At 39.1% G+C, this 22,999-nt stretch overlaps 2 protein-coding genes across 2 annotated transcripts in view; both read right to left on the reverse strand.

Annotated features, from left to right (window-relative positions):
• Positions 1 to 22,999, reverse strand: part of LOC109030564 (insulin receptor) — a 380,809-nt gene that overhangs the window by 209,991 nt on the left and 147,819 nt on the right. The gene's annotated exons all lie outside the window — the stretch shown is intronic.
• LOC140224276 (uncharacterized) lies at positions 9,404 to 15,153 on the reverse strand. The gene is made up of 4 exons (XM_072298487.1): positions 14,821 to 15,153; positions 12,884 to 13,090; positions 11,106 to 11,321; positions 9,404 to 10,050 (listed from the first exon to the last, which is right to left on the reverse strand). The coding sequence occupies exons 1-4, from the start codon at positions 15,079 to 15,081 to the stop codon at positions 9,928 to 9,930; spliced, it is 807 nt and encodes a 268-aa protein (XP_072154588.1). The 5' UTR covers positions 15,082 to 15,153; the 3' UTR covers positions 9,404 to 9,927.

Consider the following 22,999-nt stretch of genomic DNA (forward strand, 5'->3'; position numbering starts at 1 on the left):
TAAGAACTGAAGTTTTAGATGTGTGATCCGAACCTCGACAGCTAGACCTAAAGTGTACAGATGCTCAATACGAAAACTTCAGAGATCCATATGACCTAAACTTCGGGTCCCACGCACGAGGTTTTTTTTCTCCGTGCACCGTCGATATATTCTTATGGGTCTCACGGTCATGTCTTAATGCACACAGTTCCGTTTGGAAGTAATACGAGGTCGCACTCACTTGTATAGTCCGAAAATGCGTTGACGCCGAAAGTGACAGACCCTTGGGGCTGAGCCATGAGCGTGTCGATTGTGGCCAAGTTCTGCTGGAAGATCTGGAATCGCCTCGTTTCCTCTTCGCGCGAAGCGTATCTTCTGCCGTTGGCCGCTTTGAAAACTTCGAATCGTTGCCGAGCATCCATCCGGCCAACTTGCGCCTCGCAATAAAAAGAGAATGAATAACTAACAATATAATGTTGTAAGTCGAAGCACTCATTTTCCCAAGTCCCCCAAGTGCATTTTCAAGCATATTCAAAATTTAGACCGAAAAAGTTGGTGACGCAGCCAACGTGCGTTAAAAATCAGCATAAAGTCTCAATCCAGAGGGAAATAGCTCTTATGAGCACAATTTTCTCTCACACCGCAATCACACGCTGAATGTGGCTTGAATGTGGAAGTCATCGGCCCGATGCCTGAATTTTGCGCGTGACGCGCAAAATTCAGGCATTCTCAGCAACCATCGGACCAATTTTGAATTTGTCTGAACTATTCAAGTAGATTTGATATACATTTGGATGAAAATAACTCGAATTTGCTAAATTTCAGCCGTTGAGCGATGACTGTTGACTTCCACATTCAGGTGCTAAATTTAGCGTCTGATTGCGGCATCAAAGAGATGTGCTGTTTGGTACAACACTAGGGACGACCATGCAGTTGTCTTCCTGAGTGTTTGCTTTGTCTCGTGTAAGTTTTTTTTATTATTTCTCATCTCTATGTAGTTTGAAATATTACTGTCTAATTTATTTTTGGCTTGTAGCTCAATATTTCTTTTTAAATCAATCACCATCTATACTGTAAGCTCCGAGACCTCCTTTTGCATATCTGGTAACGTTTTACAATCAGTTGACTCGCCGAGACTCCGCGCGGAAGCGTGCAAAAATCGTAACTTTAAAAATCGATTTCTCAAAAACGGTTGGGAGGTGGCGGCTAAAAAAAATACGCGAACCTTAAATCTGTCTCTTCTTCATGTACAAGCAAAATGAACCCAATCCCAGGACGTCACTCGTCGACTCCCCTTGTTAGTTCCAGCGTTCTACCGGGCCGATTTTCATGATTTTTGCGACTATCGACAGGCAATTATCTCTAAATGTGCCCACTTTATTCAGATTTTGAAAACATGACCCAAGTTTTTTTATATTACGAGGTAAAGTTGCGAATTCTCCAATTTAAACAATGTACATTTTTATATTTTGTCATAGTTCGTTTCAGCGTTCTCCTGGACCGATTTCCATGATTTTTGCATTCATCGACAGGCGATAGTCCCTAGATGAACCCATTCTAATCAGATTTTGGAAATAGGACCCAGGTTTTTTTGAGAGGTTTTTTAGGTTATAAGAGTAGACTAGGTAGCTTAGAAAGGGGGGCAAAATTTGAAATTCCCGCCAATAAAAAATGGCGGAAATTTCACATTTAGCGGAAAATTGAACTAAGCGGGAAATGTTGAATTTTCGTCTATAAGTACCTAGGGTAAGTGAATCGAAGGTATGCTCCTTTGCTGCATACTATACATCCAAAAGCGACGAAGCCCTCTATTCCATTTTGTTTCAGTCTTGGCGTGCAGTTTGAAATAAATGCCGATTTTTTCATTCGATTCTTATTGGTCCATACCAATCGCTTGGTACCAATCGCTCCCGGAAAGAGGGAGATTGGACAAATGAGAGTCGGGTATGATGATTTTTCAATTTTTTTTGATCATTCTGTTGTTGACGCGGGCCTAAGAGAGCGCGAAGCGCCCTCTGGGGGTTGGGCCGCGAAGCGGCCAGGGGACATAACCCCCAGTGTTCTATGTAGCTATTAGCCAACCAAATTTGACATTAAAATGTGACCCAAAACACGGACATTTTTGACTGGGCATCGGTACCTGAATTCCTCTTGCGGCTACTTTTCGCTTGCTCCTGAACGGCATCCAAATAGACTGCTGAACGCATTGGTAGGTCATAAATTGATCCAAGCCTATGCCGTTGAAACCGCAGACACAATCGTCTTTGTCGCGCCTCCCGCGTGTCCATGGGATGTTGAACAGGGGCACCCTGCCCCACAAGGAGTTGCAATGATTGTCACAACTGTACAAATCAAGAGTGATTGGATCCAGATCCGACGGTATTGGGTCAGACGAACGAACTAGACGAGAAAAAGATACTGTATGTAGCATTGTAGCACAGGGTGCAAAAGTTCATTAAAAATAAAATCTAAGAAAAATGATTAATTAAAAGATATACCAGAACACGCATACTATGAAGAGTGGAGATGTTGCATGTGTGAGGAATTTGCGATTTGACTTTTGCTTTTAAGTGGAAGTTCACGAGAAACACGATGGTGCCACTGGTTTTCTCTAAAATCAAAGCCCAAGCTCCAAAAAAGCTCTCAAGTTGAGGCCAAAATGGAGGGAATATTCCACGCTATCCTGAGAGTCCACCTTTACAACTTGGAAAATAGAATATTCTGCTAACAGAGAGGAAAAGTCAAGGAAGTTTTCGAGAAATCACTTTGACTGTTTACCATGGAAAATATACCCTGATAAAAATTGGCAGTAGAATCTGTGTTTCAAAATACCATAGACCTGAAGCCGGCTGTTAGATTTTCAATAGCTTCTATAGCCGGCTGCACAATTTCTTATAGCCTTTTATAGCCGATGGCGATTAAGCAACAGCCAGGCGATAAAGTGTTAACTAAACTAACTAAATGTTACTAATTACGCACTAGGACTACTAGGACTTAGTAAGTTTTTGGACTACCGCTCTATTTTTGGGCCGTAGTATCTTGATTTATTTTGCGCGGAAAGTTCCGTACTTTTGAAGGATGCCTGCCATTCCTTATATGATGGAGCACCTTTAATTTCGTATGTTACTGTGCAATACCTCTGGTGTGAAATAGTTGCTTCAAGCGCCGTGGCACGCTGCGGCGCGGCGGGCGGGCAGCCAGCGCGAAAAGCGCATTAGCGCCTACAAACCTAACAGGGATACTTCACGCATTGCGCAATGCGTGAAGTATCCCTGTTAGGTTTGTAGGCGCTGGTGCGCGCTTATCGCTGCCAGCACGCCGCGCCGCTCTGCTCTGTGTTAGGCTCCAATAGATAATCTCGCGGAGTCAGCGTTTTTCAACTCATGATTTTGAAATGTTTGCACATCCTGTAAGGATTATTCTCATTTTAATTGATGAAAAAAATATATATTAAAGGAAAATATAATGTGTGTTTTGTAAATATTATGGTGGTTCCGTATCAAACTTAATGCTTTCCAAAGCACACGAATTTCTACACAATTTCTTATAGCCTTTTATAGCCGATGGCGATAAAGTGTAAAGCCCGGCGATAGGTACTATAGCGCTGTATACTTTTTTATCGCTTCGTATAGCCCGGCTATATGATTTGCTCCGCTTTCTACAGCCAACTGTATGATTTTCTATTGCCTTCTTTAGCCGGCTATAAGAATTGCTATGGTATTTTGAAACGCAGCTCCTGTCGCCAATTTTTACCAGGGTAAAGTAAAATAGGAAGTTTGCAGTGTCACGAACAGTGATACGTGGTATCGCATTGAGGGCATCGACACACTATTTCTAAAATGAGCCGGAAATATTTGTATTGCAAAATTGCAAAATGAAGACCAAAATTCTTGTTACATACCTAAGTGAGGCAATATGAGGAATAAATTTAATATTTTGGACATCATTCTGCAGGATACTCAATAACCTTCACCACTAGCTGCCTAAGGTTGCAACAAACACAACTGAGTACTCCTCTCGACTCACAGGTCGCAGGTTGACTAAGACTAAAGGCAACGAACTGTGTGTGCTATTTTCAGGCTTGCTATGTCATGCGCTGCCATTGGAGTTTTTCTAGTTTTACTAAGAATTCGTCGCTTGGCTGACATAAGAGCGTAACTACACATTGAGGTGAGCCCGAAAAAGCATTGAATTGTATGGTAGACAGGGCTCATTGCAGAGTGTAGTTACGCCTTTATGTCAGGTAGGCGACGAATTGCACAGTGAGGCAGCTCGAGTACTTATGTCCTTCATTTTTGGCTCGGTAGATTTTTACTTCCCCGCTCCTATTGCGCGTAGAGGAAGTATTGTTTTCTGGGGTTTTTTTCCGTGATTTTGGAAAAAACGAATGTTTCTAGCTGTCTACAGACTCACGCGTCCAACGAGTGAAAAATAGGTTTTTAACATGTCAGGTTGCCGTTTTTTTCACTGTCTGTCTAATTTTTGCACGAATGCACTCAAGAGATCGGGGTGCTATCGACATGGATCGTATTCGATACATCAAACAGGCGAGATTGTATCGATATCGATTGGTTCAACATGTAACAATTATTGTAACATAGCCTCAAAAGTTAATTGTGTAATCTGAGGGAACTGGTTTCTTGTGATGGATTTTTTATTCTCATGCCAATGAAAAGTGGAATTGTTAGGAATTTTCTCATTTTAGGCTTTTCCCTCTTAAACCATACAATTTTTGTTTGAAGTTAAGCCCTATTGTTTTGAGCCAAACGATACATCGAACAACCTTCGAATACGATCAAATCTTCAATGTTACGAGTGATGGAAAATTTAGTAACCGATATTAGAGTATAGAGGGATGGTCTAAAAAAAATTTGGGATAGGTATCACAATTAAAAATTTTCACCAATTTGAAAAGGTCTTGGTCAATAAAATGTAAAGATCCTATGCATATATTATGTAAATATAAACACAACTATAATACTCATTTAAATACTGAATTAATTTAATATTGTTAAATGATAAAAATCCGCCTAGAGTATTGATTGGAGGGGTATAGGGGAGTCTCCCATACATAGGAAAAATCATGTAGGTAGTTGTTTCTATAGGTATAATTGATAATACTCATTTATTATTAATAATTCTACGTGATTTAGCATTTTTATACATCAGACCGGCCATATAAAATAATTCCGAAGAACATATCTAATGACCAATTATAATATATAGACTTCCTATTATGTTTCTTGTTTTATTTAAAATCATTGATGCCCTCACCAAAGTTACATGAACTACTGAAGAATAGGCAGTCAGTGTTATTGGTTACTGTTGATTGAATTTCTTTCCAACTAGCTCAAACACGACGATTTTTTGTATTAAAGAAATTCTTGGTTCTATCAACAAAATCCGCAAGCTTTTGGAGGCATTTCAGGGTAAGAGAATGTCCTCCTGACCCACTGTGCTTAGATTTTCCTATATCCCGATTACCGATAGCGATCAGCTAGTGGATATCATGTTGGTTTGTATACTATGAGATGTAGGGCAACCTAAACTGTCATACTTAGTTTTTATGGATTTGGACACTTTCTACTAATAGATTTGGTTAACTTAGCAGATATATTTTGTCCATTTTACCGAACGAAAAACTAGCCAAAAGGCGAATTAATGGAGAGCGTCACTATTAATTTACCCTGCCTCCTATGTTAACACAACTTCTTGATTACTTTATCTTACTGTGCAACCGCTCAAGGGCGTTAAACCATACCCACGGTGTACCCTTTGAAAGGCACAGACAATTGGCCTGTTGCAAACTTTTGCTAGAGCAAATATAACAATTGTCTCTATCCGTAAATGTCTCTAAAATCACGATGAGCGCATTGGCAAAGTTTGAAATGCACTTCTAACTTCACAAGCTGCGCAAGAAATTTGCGTTCATTTGAGCTTCCCGCCTCCAAGACGATACTGCGGCACAAGTGAACATTCCGTAAGAGGAGATGTTTTCCATTCAACCCTTTCGCAACAGCAATACCGAACGCTTCCGCGCGAAAATCGCAATCGCGAGCACATAGCACAAGGTCAACCAACGCGGATTTTTATCAACGCGAAGAAATATTGAATGTAAACACGCTGGGTTGTTAACGAATGGTTAGAATCTCGTCCAGGCGCATGTGTTTTGGCGAATCGGTGTCGGCCATGTTGAATATTGTGTGGTATTCAAGTGCACAGGGATTGGAGGGAACGAACGAAACCTCTAAAGAAACATTTACCTATGCCTGAGTATCGTTTTTGAAGTGAGAAGCTAAAAAAAACGCAATTTTTTTACGCAGATCGTGAAGTTAGGAGTGCATTTCAAACTTTGCCAATGCGCTCATCGTAATTTTTGAGATACAGACTGAGAAATGGAACTATTATATTTGCTCTAGCAAAAGTTTGCACCAAGGCCCATTTCGTGATTGCATTTGAATTTTAAAAAATGTCCGAATCGCGTAGTTATGACAACGTCCAATTGCACGGCTCATAGCTCCGACGCAATTTTGAATTCGGTCCTTTTAATTTTGTTTCGAAATGTGGGGATTTTTTTCCAAAGTTTTTTTTTGATAAATTTTGGGGTTCAATTGATACCGTTTAATTGAACACTGGAAGTTTCATTAAGTTATATTAAATGTGCCGTGAAAAAACGCATCGTGTGATTCGTGACATTCCCGCGTAGAACAGCCGATTTGAACTGTGCATCAAGGACGGTAAAATTGCGTGACGTCAATCAGTGGCCTATTTTCCCATTGTTGCCGAATGGATTGGGGGGGGGGGGGGGGCACAAATTTTTCGTACCTTCAGTAGAGTTTACCTTGAACCTAAACGTCGTGGCATTTAGACATTCATAGCTGAAAAAGCGTTGTTTTCAGAAAAAGCTGTTTCCATGTCTATTCTGTCAAATTGAGAGCATTCAATGGGCCTCTGGCCAAGCTATAAATTATAGTGCTTTTTTGAGCCAAACAACGGGAAGTCTGGAAATCAACTTCGGAACAAGTTGAGAGCGCTAACAATTCGTCGTTTCTCGGACGAGGCGACGTAATTCCATTCCAAGGTTGCAAAATGGATTCAAACAATTTCAGTTTTGACAAGTACCTGCGCAACTTGTGTCCAAGATTATTCTGATTTTTTCTTGAGACCAAATGAAAAATCAGTGAAATTTTCATTCAGAAATTCCCCAGATTTTACACTGATAATTGCAATTTCCGAGGGGAAATTTGGCAACACTGATTATATGTAGTTACGTTCATTTTTGAGGAGATGACGAATTATTTTGCGTCAAATGACAAAAATACAAATGACGATATTCGTGTAATCTAAATTCCATTTGATCCGTATAAACACTAAATTGTTAATATCACAAGTAGGAGTTGATACCCTAGCTTCCCGGTGTGTGAATTGTATTTTACAAAAGATTTTGTGGAGAAAATATGTGCTTTTTTCTTATTCAGACCTTGTCTGGTCGTTCATTAGTTTAGATGGAAGAGACTCTTGTCATGCAACTATTTTAACTCCAAAGTAATGCAATATTGCCTACGCGAGAATCTGAAGGGGTGTCATATCGTATCTCGCTCAAGAGTTGAGCTCGGTACCTCTTATTGTATGCAGCTTTCAACGTAAGATCTCGGAGAGAAAACGTGTGACATTTTTTTGTAATTTAGACCTTTTCTTTTGGCGAAGGGAACTTTTCGGCGCCTTAGATGATCTGACGAGCGAAGTGAAAACGCCGTAAGACCTTTAGGTGTTGTCAAATGTCCGTTGATAAAATACAAACTTGCGGATTTTTTAGAATATTTTGTAGGCAATTTTATCCACATTATCCCAAAATTTGATGGGGGAATGTTCATCAATTCCTGAGAGCCATATGTTTTATTGGGGGGAATTTGGCAGCTTCTGATGTTTCATACGGCGTTTTTCCGCAGCACTACAGTAATGTGCAGTCAGTCGTCCTTTAGCACGATATTCCTGATTTTTGCAATTATATTTTTTACCGAAGTGGACTCATTAATTAGTGACGTCATGACAGCATGATTACTCCTTACGACCATGTTTTTTCGTTACCAAGCGAATATAATTTGTCTCTCTCGCTCTAACCAGACATTCATACACGTGTTGTCACTAGGGGGCATAGTCCCCCAGTGACAACACACGTATGCTGTATGAATGTAGGACACGTATGAACGTAGATTCCATTGAAATTGTGAAAGGAAGATGATGCGCGTTTTTTTCTCAAAATCTTTTTGCGCAGTTTTAAACACGTTCCAATTAAAGTATCCAGGAAAATACGTAGTAATACCTGAAATTAAAATTTAGAAAGAGATGCCTACACTCAGGGGTCATGTGAGAAAAAGTGAGACAGATAGTTGTCAAAGGGAACCTAACGTCTCTTCGAGGTCATTCTGATCGTCATACATGGAGGCATCAGTGCTAGAGGTATATCCTACGAGTTTCATGACGAATGATGAATTGATTCCATCAGCCCCTCTCCAAAGTAAAAAATGAATTTTACATATGAGCTAACTGCAGAAGAGTGTTCAATTCATAACGCTCATCATAATTTTTTCACACTTGAAATGTACTGTCGTGATTGAGGAGAGAGCCGTAAATACAAAAACGCAATTTTGAATAAATTGAGTTTTCAGTGGCCGAGCGTAAAATGTTATTAACGTCTTTCACATTTTGTACGATTGTCAAATATCAACTAAAGGACTCATGGAAGGATTTCAGGTCCATATAAATCTACGAATCATACTTTCAACTTCATAAAAAAGGGCTTTTTCATTTTCAAGTTATGCTCCCGTGGTTGCGTTTTGGACACACAAGGAACACATTTTAAGGTTTGACACTGATATAAAATGATTTTATTTGACTTAAAGGCACGGTTTTCATTGGCTCTCTGAAAGAATAATACCCATGCGGTTTTGTTTTGCTAAGGAGGAACGCCGTATGAGCTTTCAGACGTTGCAAAGTTTCCTCCGATAAAAAACCGAATTTACTCGGAAAATTGCGATTATTATTTTCCAAAAGTTTCAGACAATTTTGTACGTAATTTTGTCTAAAATATCTGAGAATTCCAAGGAAGAATATGCATGAATGTTGCCAAAAATACATGTTTTATCAAGGATAATTTGGCAACTCTCAAATGTTCATACGGCGTTCTTCCTTAGCGTGGCAGCATAGGTCTCGTCTTCATACGAAAAAGGCGAATTTTGCCATTTTAGCTGTTTCAGGGATATAATCTAAAAGAGTCTGGACGAATTTTGAAAGGGACTCGATTTCTGTGGTTTTTATTGCTATAACAAAAGTGTAATGAAGCTATTTTTACATATAACTAATTTTTTGCAGGCAGATCAAAAGTAATAATCAAATGAAAGTGAAAAGAAGAAAAGAAAGAAAGTAGAAAAAAAATTAACACATTTAATTTTTAATCCGGTTTATGCGACTACTGTGCTTACAGATAAAATAGACGATACATTCATATAAAACATTGATTCCCTCCTACACTAAAGAATGCTGCTCTTGATCATGGATTCCAGCGATATCCGTATATTTGTTTGGTTCCTCTATTTGAATTTATTAGTTGGAGTGGAAAGATGGCAAATTCAGACATTTTTTTGACATCATTTTTTGACATTTTGTCAGAAAAACAAAACCTCAGACAAAACAGAAAAACATCACCTGCTGCAACAAACATGATCGCTCCAGTTACCTAAGGGTAACTACTAAACTAATTTATGGTTAAAATTATGGATAAATAGCTACTTTATGGTTTAGATGGAGCTACCTGCAGCTTGATCTTTGAAATTGATAGACAAAACGATAGACAAAGCAGACTTTTGTCTTTCAATTTCAAAGATCAAGTTACGGGTTTAAATGGAGATAGTTTCATCTTGTGCTTCAATTCGTCCATCTAAAAGCGGATCAATAAGTATTCCACGAGAACGGAGCCTCTGCATTGATCGTTGCTGGTACGACTGGATCAATTAGCAATTCCTTGAGAGTTTTTCGGTCTGATTTGATGAACTGCGCTGTTTTCTCTGTTATCTGTTGGAGAAGACAAAAAATTCATGAGTAATTGAGCTGTGCTTCTTTTCATTCAATTTCTCTGTGAGGAACCTCACGTTCAGTACATTGCATTCTGATTGTACGAATAAAATGAATCAAAAACTTTAAAATGAATCTTCCCAGGAAATGAACAAACGTCGACATAGGTATCAAACAAATTTGGCCAAAATACGAGTTTTGCCTTTCACTCTTTGTAAAAGCAGAGAAGCGACAGTGTATGGAAGCGCACTTCAGCAGTCTATTTGTGGAAAATCTCTTCCGAGAACCCTAAATTTAAGCCTGAACGCGAGACTAAACGCGAAATATAATATAGTGCTAAACTAAAATTCATGTCATCATACATTCCTATTTTTACTGCTCTTTATTCTCCTATGTGTATCATCTCAGCTTGTACCACAGTCGAATTTTTTTTTCGACTTCTCGTGTATCAATATGAAAATAAATAAATGAATAATTAAATATCGCATTCGATTACTCAAATCAAACAGGAATTTTTGCGATAAGTCGCATTTGGCTTTAATTTAAAGATTCTGCGAGAAAATTTGCACCAATAGACTGCTGAAGTTTGCTTCTACACTGTTGCTCCTCTGATTTTACAGAGAGTAAAAAGTAAAACTCGTATTTTAGCAAAATTTGTTTGATATATCGATGTTTGTGGATGGAGGAATCACCTCGAGGGAGATTATTTTGAAAATATCGAAGTATCAGTCGCTAGAGCAATCACTAAGACAGCTTCACTTCTAAATAGTCTTACAAAACCTTAAAATAATTATGATCAAAGCATATGGTTCCGATTGACTATTAATATCTATATGTACAAGCACTTAGCGATCACCGGAAATTTGCAAACGGTCAGTGAAGACCCTCAAAAATGCGTCCTCAGTTTGAAGCGCCTTCCAAGCCAGGCGATACTCTCCGCTTTACCAGGGAGTTACTTTAGTTGCCTGTTAGAATAAAATCCAACTAAGAACATTAATTCAATATCCATGTGCAAAATGACAGCAAAACGTGCGAAAATAAAACCTCTCTTTTACCTGGTTAATTTCGTTTGCGGTGAGTCGACTTAATCTTCCAACCTCGATTGCAACCAATTCATGCTGTAGCTTCTCTCTTGCATCATAACATCGCAAAAATTCCAGGCTTTGCAAAATTGCTTCAGCAGCTCGCTCTATGAGTGCTTTGTCATGACCGTCAGGTAACTGACTGATCGCCTGTTTTAGATTCTGGATCTCATGACCAGCTCTAGATTTCTATGTCGAAAAAAATAATACATAAAATGTAACAGCTTAACAACGTGATGTGAAATACAACCCCGAGCAAAATTCAAATGAAGCATTTGGGGGGGGGGCGTCAAGAGGCGCCTTACTAAAGAGGATGATGGAGAGGGGTTCAAGCACTGCCTTGCCAAAATACCTGTATGAATGAGAAAACAATTAATATCTACTAAAAAGTGTCTAACATATATGAATTGAAGGTAAGAAATTAGGAAAACGTAACTCTTCGCGTTTTATTCACGTCTTTTTTTTCAAATCATGGGTTCCCTCAGGAAGGAAGCCTCTCGTCCTTTCCAGACTCTACTGTTGCTGGATATACTACTTTTCCAGTACTTTTCCCCTTTCAAAACTATGTAAAATATTCACATTATTGCACAATCTGGCGACGCCGGACTGGAATAAAAGGTTGAATGAATAGAAACGTGAAAAGTAAAAATCCTTCGAAGTTTATATTAATTATTATTTCAGATGCAATTTCTCGTTTTAGGACTTTTAAAGTTGTAAACATTCACAGTCTCGTAATGCTTTATAAATTATTATAAGAACCGTGCAACTAGTAGTGGCGGATCCGGGGGGGGGGGGGGCATGGTGGCATGGTCCCCGCCCCTTGAGCCAAAAGAAGGAAAAAAAGAAAAAAGAGAACAAAAGAGGGGATGTATAAGCCGCTTTTACGGCGAACTAGGGCGCTCTGCGACGCCTACCCGGCACAGGAATCTGTCATGGTAGAGATCCTCCGGAAGCTGGCATTTCTCCATCTTTTTACAGATGCCCTCTACCCACCGTTTGGCCGGACGCCCTCTCCGTTGCCTACGTGGGGGGAGGGGGGGGGGCACTCCAACACCTTCTTCGGCAACCTGGTATCAGCCATTCTCTGCACATGCCCATACCATACCAATTGCTTGGTCTTGATATCGTGCACAATTGTCCCCTTAACATCTATTATCTCTCAGACACGAAAAAAAATGCTACTGAAAATTCACGAAAATGGTTTTTAGACACATATACATGAACAAGGTTTACCAAACCAAGGCTACTCAACACTGCAAAAATGAATAGTCCACGAACTAAAATGAACGTTGGCTAAAAGAGGTATTATTCGTCAATTTTCAAAAAATAAATTGTATGCTATAACTGCTTAAATTTCAATCTGGGAAGGACTATTTTTACCATTTTTTTCGGCAAAGGCCCCAGCCCCCTCGCTTTAGAGGATATCCCACCCTTGGAATCCCCCCCAACTCGACATCAGCAAATGCCCTCACCCTCCGACTCACTTTGGATCCGCCACTAGCAACTAGGGTAAGAAGGTTGCGACCAAAAGATTTACAAAATGAGCATAATTTTGTCGGATATGTGAGCTAATCATCGCTGAGTTATACTTCGATATCAAAGGGAATGTTTGAAAACATTCGGAATTGAAACCACACATTGGATCGATTGCAATGCCACGATTGGCTGAATAAGCCCGAAACATAATATAAATTATTTAGAACTGAAAGATCTCCTCGAAGAAAATCCAACATAATTTCCAAGCCACGAACCGGAAATAAGGTGTTGATCAAAAGTTTGCTGAGAGACTCTTTAGGAGGGAGTAAATTTTTCATCTTGTCTGGGAATCCCTGTAGCAGGAACAAAGTTGCGTCGTGCCCTGCGCTCGCGAGCAGCCTTGAAAGGGTCATCGCGAGACCTCCACTCCACGTCTCGGCCACGATCGTGAAAGGACCTCTCTTTTGGATTCGAAGCATCGACTGAAACCATCCAAAATTCAAAATCAATGCTAAAAACATTTTAAAAATTAGACTGTACGCAAGGGATGAAAGTAGCCATTCTCTTACATTTGTAGTGTTAACTGATATCATGAAAAATTTAAAGTCAATACGACAGAATGAAAACAAAAATTATGGTTAAATGAGGCGTCACTTCACAAACACCGCATACTTTTATCCCTGAATTTTCCAAGAAGTCACAGGCTCATTTTCAACTGCAAAAACAGTACGAGTTCATTTGAAACAAGCGTAAGTTTTTGCAGTCGTTTTTATTTATCCATTTTTTTTTTTTTTTTTTTATCCCTTTACTGCATCGCGTTACCATATGGCAACAAGTGGATACTCTGGCAAGACATTAGGTACTGTATGTTGTTGCCGTATGGCAACGAGCTTTTTTAAGCCTCAAAAGTTAAAGAAAAAATTAAAATTTCGAAAAAAGCTCAAAGACGTGTCTCTTTGTTGTCACTTTACAATAACATATATTTTTTTCATCAAAATCGGAGTCACAAAAAAATTCCATGCAGTAGAGGGTTAAAAATCAGAAAATTTCTCTCCTAAGAGAGACTTGCATTGATGATAGGTGCAGCCAGATCGAAACACGTTTACAGCTATGCTCCCGCCTGAGTGGCCTTGATGGCAGTGACTGATGAACAGTTTTTTTCTCCTTTTTTTCAGAAATGCTGAAAAACTGTTGATATTTACAAAAAAAGAAACGCTTTTCTGATATGTTTTAAGTGCACTTAAATGTACGCTTAAAACGTTTAAAAAATTACTGTACTAGAGAGGAGACAAGTCATTGAATATTCAACGACTTAATAACAATTCGTCGCTTGGCTGACATAAGGGCGTAACTGCACTCTGCAATGAACCCTGTCCTCCATACAACTCAATGCTTTTCCGGGCTCATCCCAATGTGTAGTTACGTCCTTATGTCAGCCAAGCGACGAATTTTTGCAGGAAATTTTACTTTCTTGCGGTCAGAAGTAAACAAACAAAACTCCTGTGATTTTATTAAATTAAAATTTGACACAACAACTTTTCTGCCGACAAATAGAGAGTAGGAGGAAGAACCCCTCGACGGGCAAGGTGCGAAACCTTCTATCTCCGTTTGCGACGTTGCAGTTTTTCTATCATATTTTATTTTTCTTCGGAAAAACTGGTTTACGCAATTTCTTAGAAACATCTTGATTTTTCTTCTCTGTTATCAGAATATTCTGCATGAATTTTAAGCCATAAAGTTGGCTTATTTCTCTTCGAAACAATAAAAAGGGAGCAAACATTTTGAAACACCGCAATGATTATACGTGGTTTCGCACTTTGGCCATCGCCTTGAATGTTCGATAGTCACAGGCGTCAACGCGCCAAATGCGCCTAAAAAATCGGTCATGGTGCCTAAAAAATGAAGGCTCTGCGCCAACGTGGCCCCTGAAAATCCCCCCCCCCCCCCCCCGGAAGAAAAAAATCTTAATTTTTTGTTTGGTTTGGTGAAACATCTTCCGTCTAACTTTTTACTAAATGCGCCGTGATATATAGGCAAAAAGTCAATTTGGCCGCTAAAAGATCTTCAATGGCCCATCGGCCCGTAATAATCAAGCTTAATGGGCCACATGGCTCTTGAAACTCAAAGGTGAGTTTTGAACACTGAATTCGCCCTGTTATTTGAAAAAACCTAGTTCCTCTTCATTAAACTCGATTTAATTGTGATTTCTTACCCTAAGAAGATCTGAAGCCACTTGATTGATGGATTTTGCGACAAGACGAGTATGAGCAATGAAACAGGGGTACATAAGCCTGGAGATGAGGAATTGCATGTGAGATCCGCAAAAAGCCGGAATGATGAACACGGGTCGGGTATCTGCACGAAGAGCTCTCCCAGCTGACGAAGGTATCGAGATGAATTTAGCACAAGATTGGCTGTCACATTCAATGTCTCCGGCTGTTAAGAAGCGTCCAATCTCCTCAATTTCCGCCATAGATGAGGGTAAGAAGTCTTTTATTTGATTTGTATCGTTGCTTCCTAATGCACGTAAAACAGACAATTAGACTTGGAATTTGGAAAGAACCTTGGGTGACACAAAATTGTTTCAGCTATTTTGCAATAAAATTGCTCCAAAAAATCAAAATAGAATGATCACAAGATTCCAAACTTTTCCGGAATAGCAAAAATATTTCAAAATTAAAGGTTGCCGATTTTTTTTGTTGAAAAACACACATTTTCAGAGCCTTTAAAATGTAGGGCAATCACCTAAAAAGGTATAATGAAACATACTCAAAAAGGATCCCCTTGTATGAATGGCAATCCTCAAAAGTAAGTTTAAATCTTTCATATAAAAAACGAGAAAATGCCACTTTCCCATATTCCAAACTATCTTGATTAAAAAACACACAAATCTGTACGAAACAGGGCCATTTTTTTGTTTTTAAAAACTTCAACTCACGACCATTGTATTGTAATACACTTATGATAATAATTCAATGAAAATCTAAAGCCTAAAATTAGAACAGCTTGACTTTTCATAGATCGCCTTTCGAACAACAAATAGCCACTTCTGTAAACAATTTCTCAGTTTTCATAAATGCTGTAGAAAGTGTTGATCAACTTAAATAAGTTATTCGTTGATATTCCGTCAGATAAAGTAACTGATATCCAAGTCGATGGATAGGGAATAATACCGACTATCTGGAAACTGACACTTTTGTAGAACGAAGAGAGAACTTCGCCGTTTTTGTAATTAGCTTTGTAATTTTTTCATACATTACAGCGTTATTAAAGCGCTCCCTTACAGAATTGGAAAAAACTAGAAACATCAGCTTGCGTATTTTAAACTCGTCACTTTCCAGCCAAAGTATCACAAACACCATGCCGACCACGCGACATTTCAATATTTCCGCCGCCATTTTATTTTAAGCGTGCCAGTAGGGCTCGCTTTTTGAAATCACTCGGATGTACCATAGTACAGCACACCGATCAACCAATGCTATTCAACGGGCCGTCCAAATATTTTTTTCCTCGGACCCGTTTTCTTGTCTTTGAACCATTATACTGTCAAGCCCTGATGGTCTCTTACCAAAAAACCGAATGAACTGCTAATTGGGAACCCTTGAGAACATTTTCCTGTCAAAACCGTATTATTTCATTTGACAAAAACCTCATAGAAGCTTTCTTACGCTCGGAGGACTCAACTCTAGAACCTTCTTTCCCGCCAAAACTGTTTAGCCAATGAGCGTCTTGCACTGCAAGTGCAATCTGTGATGAGCCTCGTGACTCTTTATACCATGTACTAACCGTGGCCCCTGCAGAAATCCACTCAAACCACTGCAGTTATCTCCCGATATAGCTTTGGGTGTCAGGTTTCGAGCAAGGCAATAAAAGACGGCGAGGAGAGGGTCGCCTCGTCGAACCTATTATCTTCCACGCCCGATTAACCATTCACCGTGACGCCAGGATCCACCAAATTTTCACAAAAATTGTTTTCCGTCTATTTAGCGAGTTTTTCCTTACTTTCCGTTAAAGTACAAATAAAAAGAGACCTCATTTGTAAAAATCGGCCGAATAGGAGAGAAGTTACAGTTCGAAATCCAAAGAGATTAACTCAACGCGATTTCGATGCACGGCAGTTCGCCCAAATCACGGTCGTGCGAAATGCCGCATATCAGCTTAAAATCAAGATAATTGGACGGAATCTTTAAAATCAATTTACATTCAACGTTCATGAATCAATATTTTCTCCCAAATTTAGCAAAAAGTACCAATTGATGCAAATAACAAAGACGTGAAAATAGTAGGTATGTGTCCAACATTTTAGTTATTCGGCACGCTTTTCCAACATATTCATGTTGGATTTTTCTGCTTGTTTTTTTTTACAGAGAAATTTCTCAACAAGGCTATCCGAAAATTCCTTTGGATTTTCATAGCGCTGTCGATAAAATTCAGTGATTTTCAAACAGATCCAACCAAAAATTTCTCTGTATAAATATAAAATGGCGGCAGAAATTTTGAAACGTTGCACAGTGCGGCCCTCAGTGTACAAAAATAAAAAATTCAGAACTCGACATCTGAATATTTTTTTTTTTTGATTTGTCATCTGAAAGATATTTCTGACTCACGATGATGGTTTATTTTCAAATTTTTCGCTCAAAACTACATAAAAGTTGGGTAGAAAGCGGGCGGGAAATGGGTCGAGAATGACTGGTCCATAAGAAATACACGGGAAAAAGAAGTCAATTTCAAATGAAGATTTCTCGCTTGAAACGCAAAGAGCTCTGGGTGGTTGACATTCTCTTATTCCTCAGATATTCAACTTCAATGGGCCTGTTGCAAACTTTTGCTAGAGCAAATATAAGAGTTGTTTCCTACAGATGATGCCTCAAAAATCACGATGGGCGCATCGGCAAAGTCTAAAATGCACTCATAACTTCACAATCTGCGTAAGAAATTTGCGTTTTTTTGAGCTTCCCGCTTCAAAAACGATACTACGGCACAGGTGAACATTTTGTTAGAGGAGTCGTTCCATCGTCGGCAATGTTCATCATGGCCGACGCTTCCGCAGTTCCGCGCGTAATTCGAGGTGAGTTCAGGGTCAATCAAGGCGGGCGAGGAAAATATGAACGTAAACACGCCGATTGTTATCTGGTCTAATGCTGCTCAGGTGTTAGCTCGTCTCATCATACGTGTTTTGGCGAATTGGCGTCGGCCATATGATGAATATTGCCGACGATGGAACGCCTCCTCTAACAAAATGTTCACCTGTGCCGTAGTATCGTTTTTGAAGCGGGAAGCTCAAAAAACCGCAACTTTCTTACGCAGATTGTGAAGTTATGAGTGCATTTCAACTTTGCCACTGCGCTCATCGTGATTTTTGAGGCATTATCTATAAGAAACAAATCTTAGTTTTGATATAGCAAAAGTTTGCAACAGGCCCATTCTACCAAAAAGATCTTGCGACTTTTTGCGACTATCAGAGATATTTGAAGTTAAAGTTTAGGTGTTTCCTTTTACATCGTTAACTTAAAGCTATAATTCGAGGTTGCCAACTTCAAATGAACTGTTCTCGAAAAATACGCAAAAAATCCTGACCCTGGAAACAATTTGATTCCTTTTTCTGTCTCTGGAAGAATACTTGGAGGTTTCTTAAAAAATCTAGAATTCTTGAAGAACCGTATTTTTCTGTCTCTTCAAACATTCTTGCGGAATTCTTGGCTCATGCTACGCTCCAACCCGGGACGGCCGCGAGACCCGGATTTGGTCCCGCTTTGATGAGGGTCGGTTCCGCTTTAATTAGGGTCGGCGAAGGGTCGGCGCAGCGCTGAGTTAGTTGTGTTGCATAACTGTTGTGTTGCAGGTTGACTCGCCTTTCGAACCTTTTTATCGTTGGCCATACAATCTGACCAATTCCACACCTTAATAGTTCTTCCTCCGATCCGTGCGAGTGCGCCACTAGTGCGCACCGCACGTCCTCCGATACTGCGTCGTCCTAAGCGAAAATAGCTACGTTGATTTCGGCACGCACTTCGCGATTATCCATGCTCTGGCGTACTTTCATAGAAGTCTGATTAGGAGATCGTCCTTCATGATACACATTTTTTTTGTTGGCTTTTTTTATGCAAACTTACTTACACGTCCCTCATAATGTCTGATTGCGAATCGACGTTTACCTAGGCGCAGCAAAGTAGGTACATGTCCACCCCCAGACTCTGCTGGATTAAATGAGAATAAATTGAGGAAACGTATTCGCGAGTGATTGAAAAATAAACATATAGAAATATAAATAAATGAATGTAAAGAGTGATAAATTAATTAATGAAAACAATAATCAAACCAAAAATGTGGTGATACACTTTCCCTAGGGAACGTGACGCGTTAACCCCATGTGCACATTAGAAACGCGAAAAAATATGTTAGAAACCGAAAAATACGAAGTTCAAAAAGCGCAACTTTTCTGCAAACTTATAAACGCCCCGGTTTTTGGCCGAAACGAATGATGTCATCCGGCACCAATCAGAAGCGAGCATGGGTTCGTACGACTCCTGTCAAATGGCTGTTTACTAACTATTGACATGCCGCTCTTACAGCGCTTCCGTGCGCTCCGTGACACCCAACCGCCACAGATAGCGATCTTGCCAAAGCTCCTTCGGCAAATCGCACCTCCACATTTCCTACGTTATTCCATCAATCCAAGATTTGGCTGGGCGTCCTCTTCTCTTCCTACTCCTCGTATATGAAAACAATAATAGGAAAGTCGAAACTATATCTTCAGAATTGGAAAAATCCAATCTCATTTATGATATTCGCAGTTAACAAACCACAATTTCACTTTGGATTGCGGTTTATTTTAATAAACATCGATGGAAAATGAGAGGAGACAGCGATATGACTGCCGCAGTGCATCACTTCCATCATTTTCAATGGATTTGAAATTCTCTCGAGTCTTTGGACTTTTTTAAAGAGGGCTTGTCCGAAATTTTGGCTCAAATAATACGCAATAAATCACCACGTAATCTACTTTACCCGGTACTTTCAGAATATTCGATAAAAAACACAAGGCTTAGCGACCCATTTACATTTAAGGTTATTTTTAAGCGTGCCAGTAGGACTCGCTTTTTGAAATCACTCGGATGCACCATAGTACAGCACACCGATCAACCAATGCTATATAGCGGGTCATCCAAATATTTTTTTCCTCGGACCCGTTTTTTTGTATTTGAACCGTTCTACTGTCAATCCCTGATGATCTTTTACCAAAAAATTGAATGAATTGCTGATTGGAAACCCTTTAGAACATTTTCCTGTGAATCCCGAATTATTTCATTTGACAGAAACCTCATATAAGGTGAGGTTGGGTAACTGGGCAGGAGTTCGGAGAAAAATGTCAAAATTTCAACTTCATGATTTTTTTCCCATCATTATATTGACAGTGGAGGCTACTTTTAAATATTTTTTAGTAAGTACAACACCTTGTCTAAATGTAGGAAGAGTCAAAAGTCGAATTTCATCTTTCAATTTTTTCCCACAAATTTTCAAAAATTTCCCGTTTTTTTCACCCAGTTACCCAACGTCGTGGGGTAACTGGACTACCCCCCTTAATTTTTGAGGGGGGCATTATTTTTAATTCTCATTGGCCAGAAAGTGATGTCCTGCTCATGAAGGTTTAAGAAAATGTCATTTGAATGTATATAAACATGTTTAAGTGGTTAAGAATGATGTCGTAACAGTTAGCGGCAAAAAAACACTCAAATCTGAGAATTGAATAACGGTAAAAAAAAATTGTTTCCTTGTAGATAAATGCTTAGAACTTTCTGTATTACTACTTATAAAGTAGTATTGTATACCAGGACACTGTTTGGCCACTTTTAGTGAGATTAAGCATGATACATTTTTAAAAAATGAAAAAAAATTAAGCCGCAAGGCTGATCTGGGATAGAGTCAGGCGCCAAAAAGTTCCCTTAATTTTTAAGGGGGGCATTATTTGTAATTCTCATTGGCCAGAAATGAATGTCCTTCTCATGAGGGTTTCAGAGAATTTCATTTGAATTTATATAACCATGTTTAAGTCGTTAAAAGTGATATCATAACAGTTAGCGGCAAAAATGTAATTAAGTAATGCGTAAGTTATGCTATAATTGACTTAAGTTAGAAGTTTAGTGTGCTGGGAACCCTGATTATTGGTCTTTGGCACTTAAAAGTCCACAATAGTCAATTAGTTTTGACATTTTCAGAAGTAAACAAACACCGAAGCACAGCAACCTTGCAATGGGTAACTGGGCAGGTGCCACCACTGCCACCTGCCCAGTTACCTTGGGTGGGTGCCCAGTTACCCCACAAAGGGAAAATTTTCAAGGTAACTGGGCATCAACCCTTTGCAGCCAGTATTTTCATCCAATTACGTTGTAATTACTCATGCATTACACAAATACATCATACATGAAGAAGAATTGTCAAAGTTGAATAAAATACTTGCTGGGAGTGAGATATGAGGCTCTTTTCGGGACCACCTCCGGCGTTGTTTTGAAAAAAAAGCTGTCCAATTTTCGGCACTTCACCATTCACCATAAAATTTTTTTTTGAAGTTATGTTTACATGTTCTAGATGGTTTACGTCATAATGAAGGTATGCCAACAGTGAAAACAATTTTTGCACTAATCTGGTAGAAATACAGAGGGTACTGCCCAGTTACCCCACCGCCCAGTTACCCAACCTCACCTTAAGCTTTTCTACGCTCGGAGGACTCAACTTTAGAAGCTCCTTTCCCGCCAAAACTTTTTAGCCAATGAGCGTCTTGCGCTGGAAGTGCAATCTGTGATGAGCCTCGTGACTCATTAGACCATGTCCTAACCGTGGCCCATACAGAAAACTTACACCACTGCAGTGAAGTATCGGTCGGTCGGATATCAGTGTTGGCCTGTGGGGTTTCGAGCACGAGGACAAAAGCCGCCGCTTGCCCCAGTCGACCATTATCTTTCACGCTCGATTAACTAATCACCGTGACGCCAGAATCCACTAAATTTTAACAAAAATTGTTTTCCGTCTTTTTAGCGAGTGCTTCCTTACTCTCCGTTAAAATACAAATAAAAAGAGACCTCATTTGTAAAAATTGGCCGAATAGGAGAGAAGTTACAATTAGAAATCCAAAGAGATTAAGTAGTGTAACGCGATTTCGATGCACGGCAGTTCGCCCAAATCGCGGTCGTGCGTAAATGCCGCATATCAGCTTAAAATCAAGATAATTGGACGGATCTTCCAAATTAATTTACATTCAACGTTCATGAATTAATATTTTCTCCCAAATGTAGCAAAAAGTACCAATTGATACAAATAGCAAAGACGTGAAAATAGTAGGTATGTGTCCAACATTTCAGTTATTCGGCACGCTTTTTCCAACACTCATGTTGGATTTTTCTTCTTGTTTTAATTTCTTTCGAAAACGATTAGGAAAGAAACCAAACGGCCCCAGATATGGGAGTAGAAAATGAATGAAAATAAGATTCATTCCATTCTAGGCAAACTTTTCAAGTTAGGCAGTACTTAGGAATGATCGGAATTTTGATATTATTGTTTTAATGTATTTTCTGAAGGAAGTGTAGTGAAGTTTATGGTACTTGTCAGAAAAATGGATGGATTATTTCTGAAAAAATTGCTTGAATCTACAAAAGGAAACATTTAAATCCTTGACAAGTGATTTTACTTACAAAGTGGACAGATGGTTTAGAAAACGACGTTAGAAGGAAGAGTATTGCCGCCTTATTACTTCCAGTAAAGAAAAACTGTGTCACATGCTAAATGCTAATTGGTTGCACCATTTTTCCCCGTCTTAAGGACCCCCTCCCTTCAAAACCTATGGGATCTATACATATAAATAAACGAGATGTCGAAAGAATTATTGACATGATTGATTATAATTTTTTACTCTGAACTTCCGACAAAATTTTGATGAATATTTCTGCTGGGAATTCCACTTTTCCCGTGAATATCTCTTTACCATTCATTCCATTTCTCACCATTGAATGCCTCGCGTTTTTAAGAGTTGTTCCTTTTTTTGCAGACCCGTATTGCTAAGCAGGAAATTATTTAAAAAACCCACAACAGGAGCATTACCGCAAGGAAATATATGTTTGTTGAGTTTGTTTTCATTCATGTGGGTACACAAACATAGGCATTTATCAAGTTTTAGAAACTTCAAAATGGGCGTACTCATGCTAAAACGAACATAATAAGTACCTAAATAATTATTGATAATAATTATCATCTAAGCATTCTCAAGAGGAATCTGAGTGTCGAAATCGCAATTGGTGCCTATTTTTAAAATCGGATCCATTTGTGCCCAGGGAAATTTTAAGACGATCAAACAAACTCAGGCATCTAATTTTGATACCTCTGGGAGTTAGGCCCGTAGC

Source organism: Bemisia tabaci, chromosome 3 (assembly GCF_918797505.1).
Source record: "Bemisia tabaci chromosome 3, PGI_BMITA_v3".
In the NCBI taxonomy this organism is placed as follows: Eukaryota; Metazoa; Arthropoda; class Insecta; order Hemiptera; family Aleyrodidae; genus Bemisia; species Bemisia tabaci.

What these genes read in the sequence shown, in the direction of transcription:
- LOC140224276 (XM_072298487.1), bottom strand. Translation starts at nt 15,081, where the DNA reads ATGGCGGAAATTGAGGAGATTGGACGCTTCTTAACAGCCGGAGACATT. An exon ending in TGGCTTCAGATCTTCTTAGG is followed by an intron (nt 13,091 to 14,820) that starts GTAAGAAATCAC and finishes GGATGGTTTCAG; the next exon opens with TCGATGCTTCGAATCCAAAA. An exon ending in TGATCAACACCTTATTTCCG is followed by an intron (nt 11,322 to 12,883) that starts GTTCGTGGCTTG and finishes TTTTCGACATAG; the next exon opens with AAATCTAGAGCTGGTCATGA.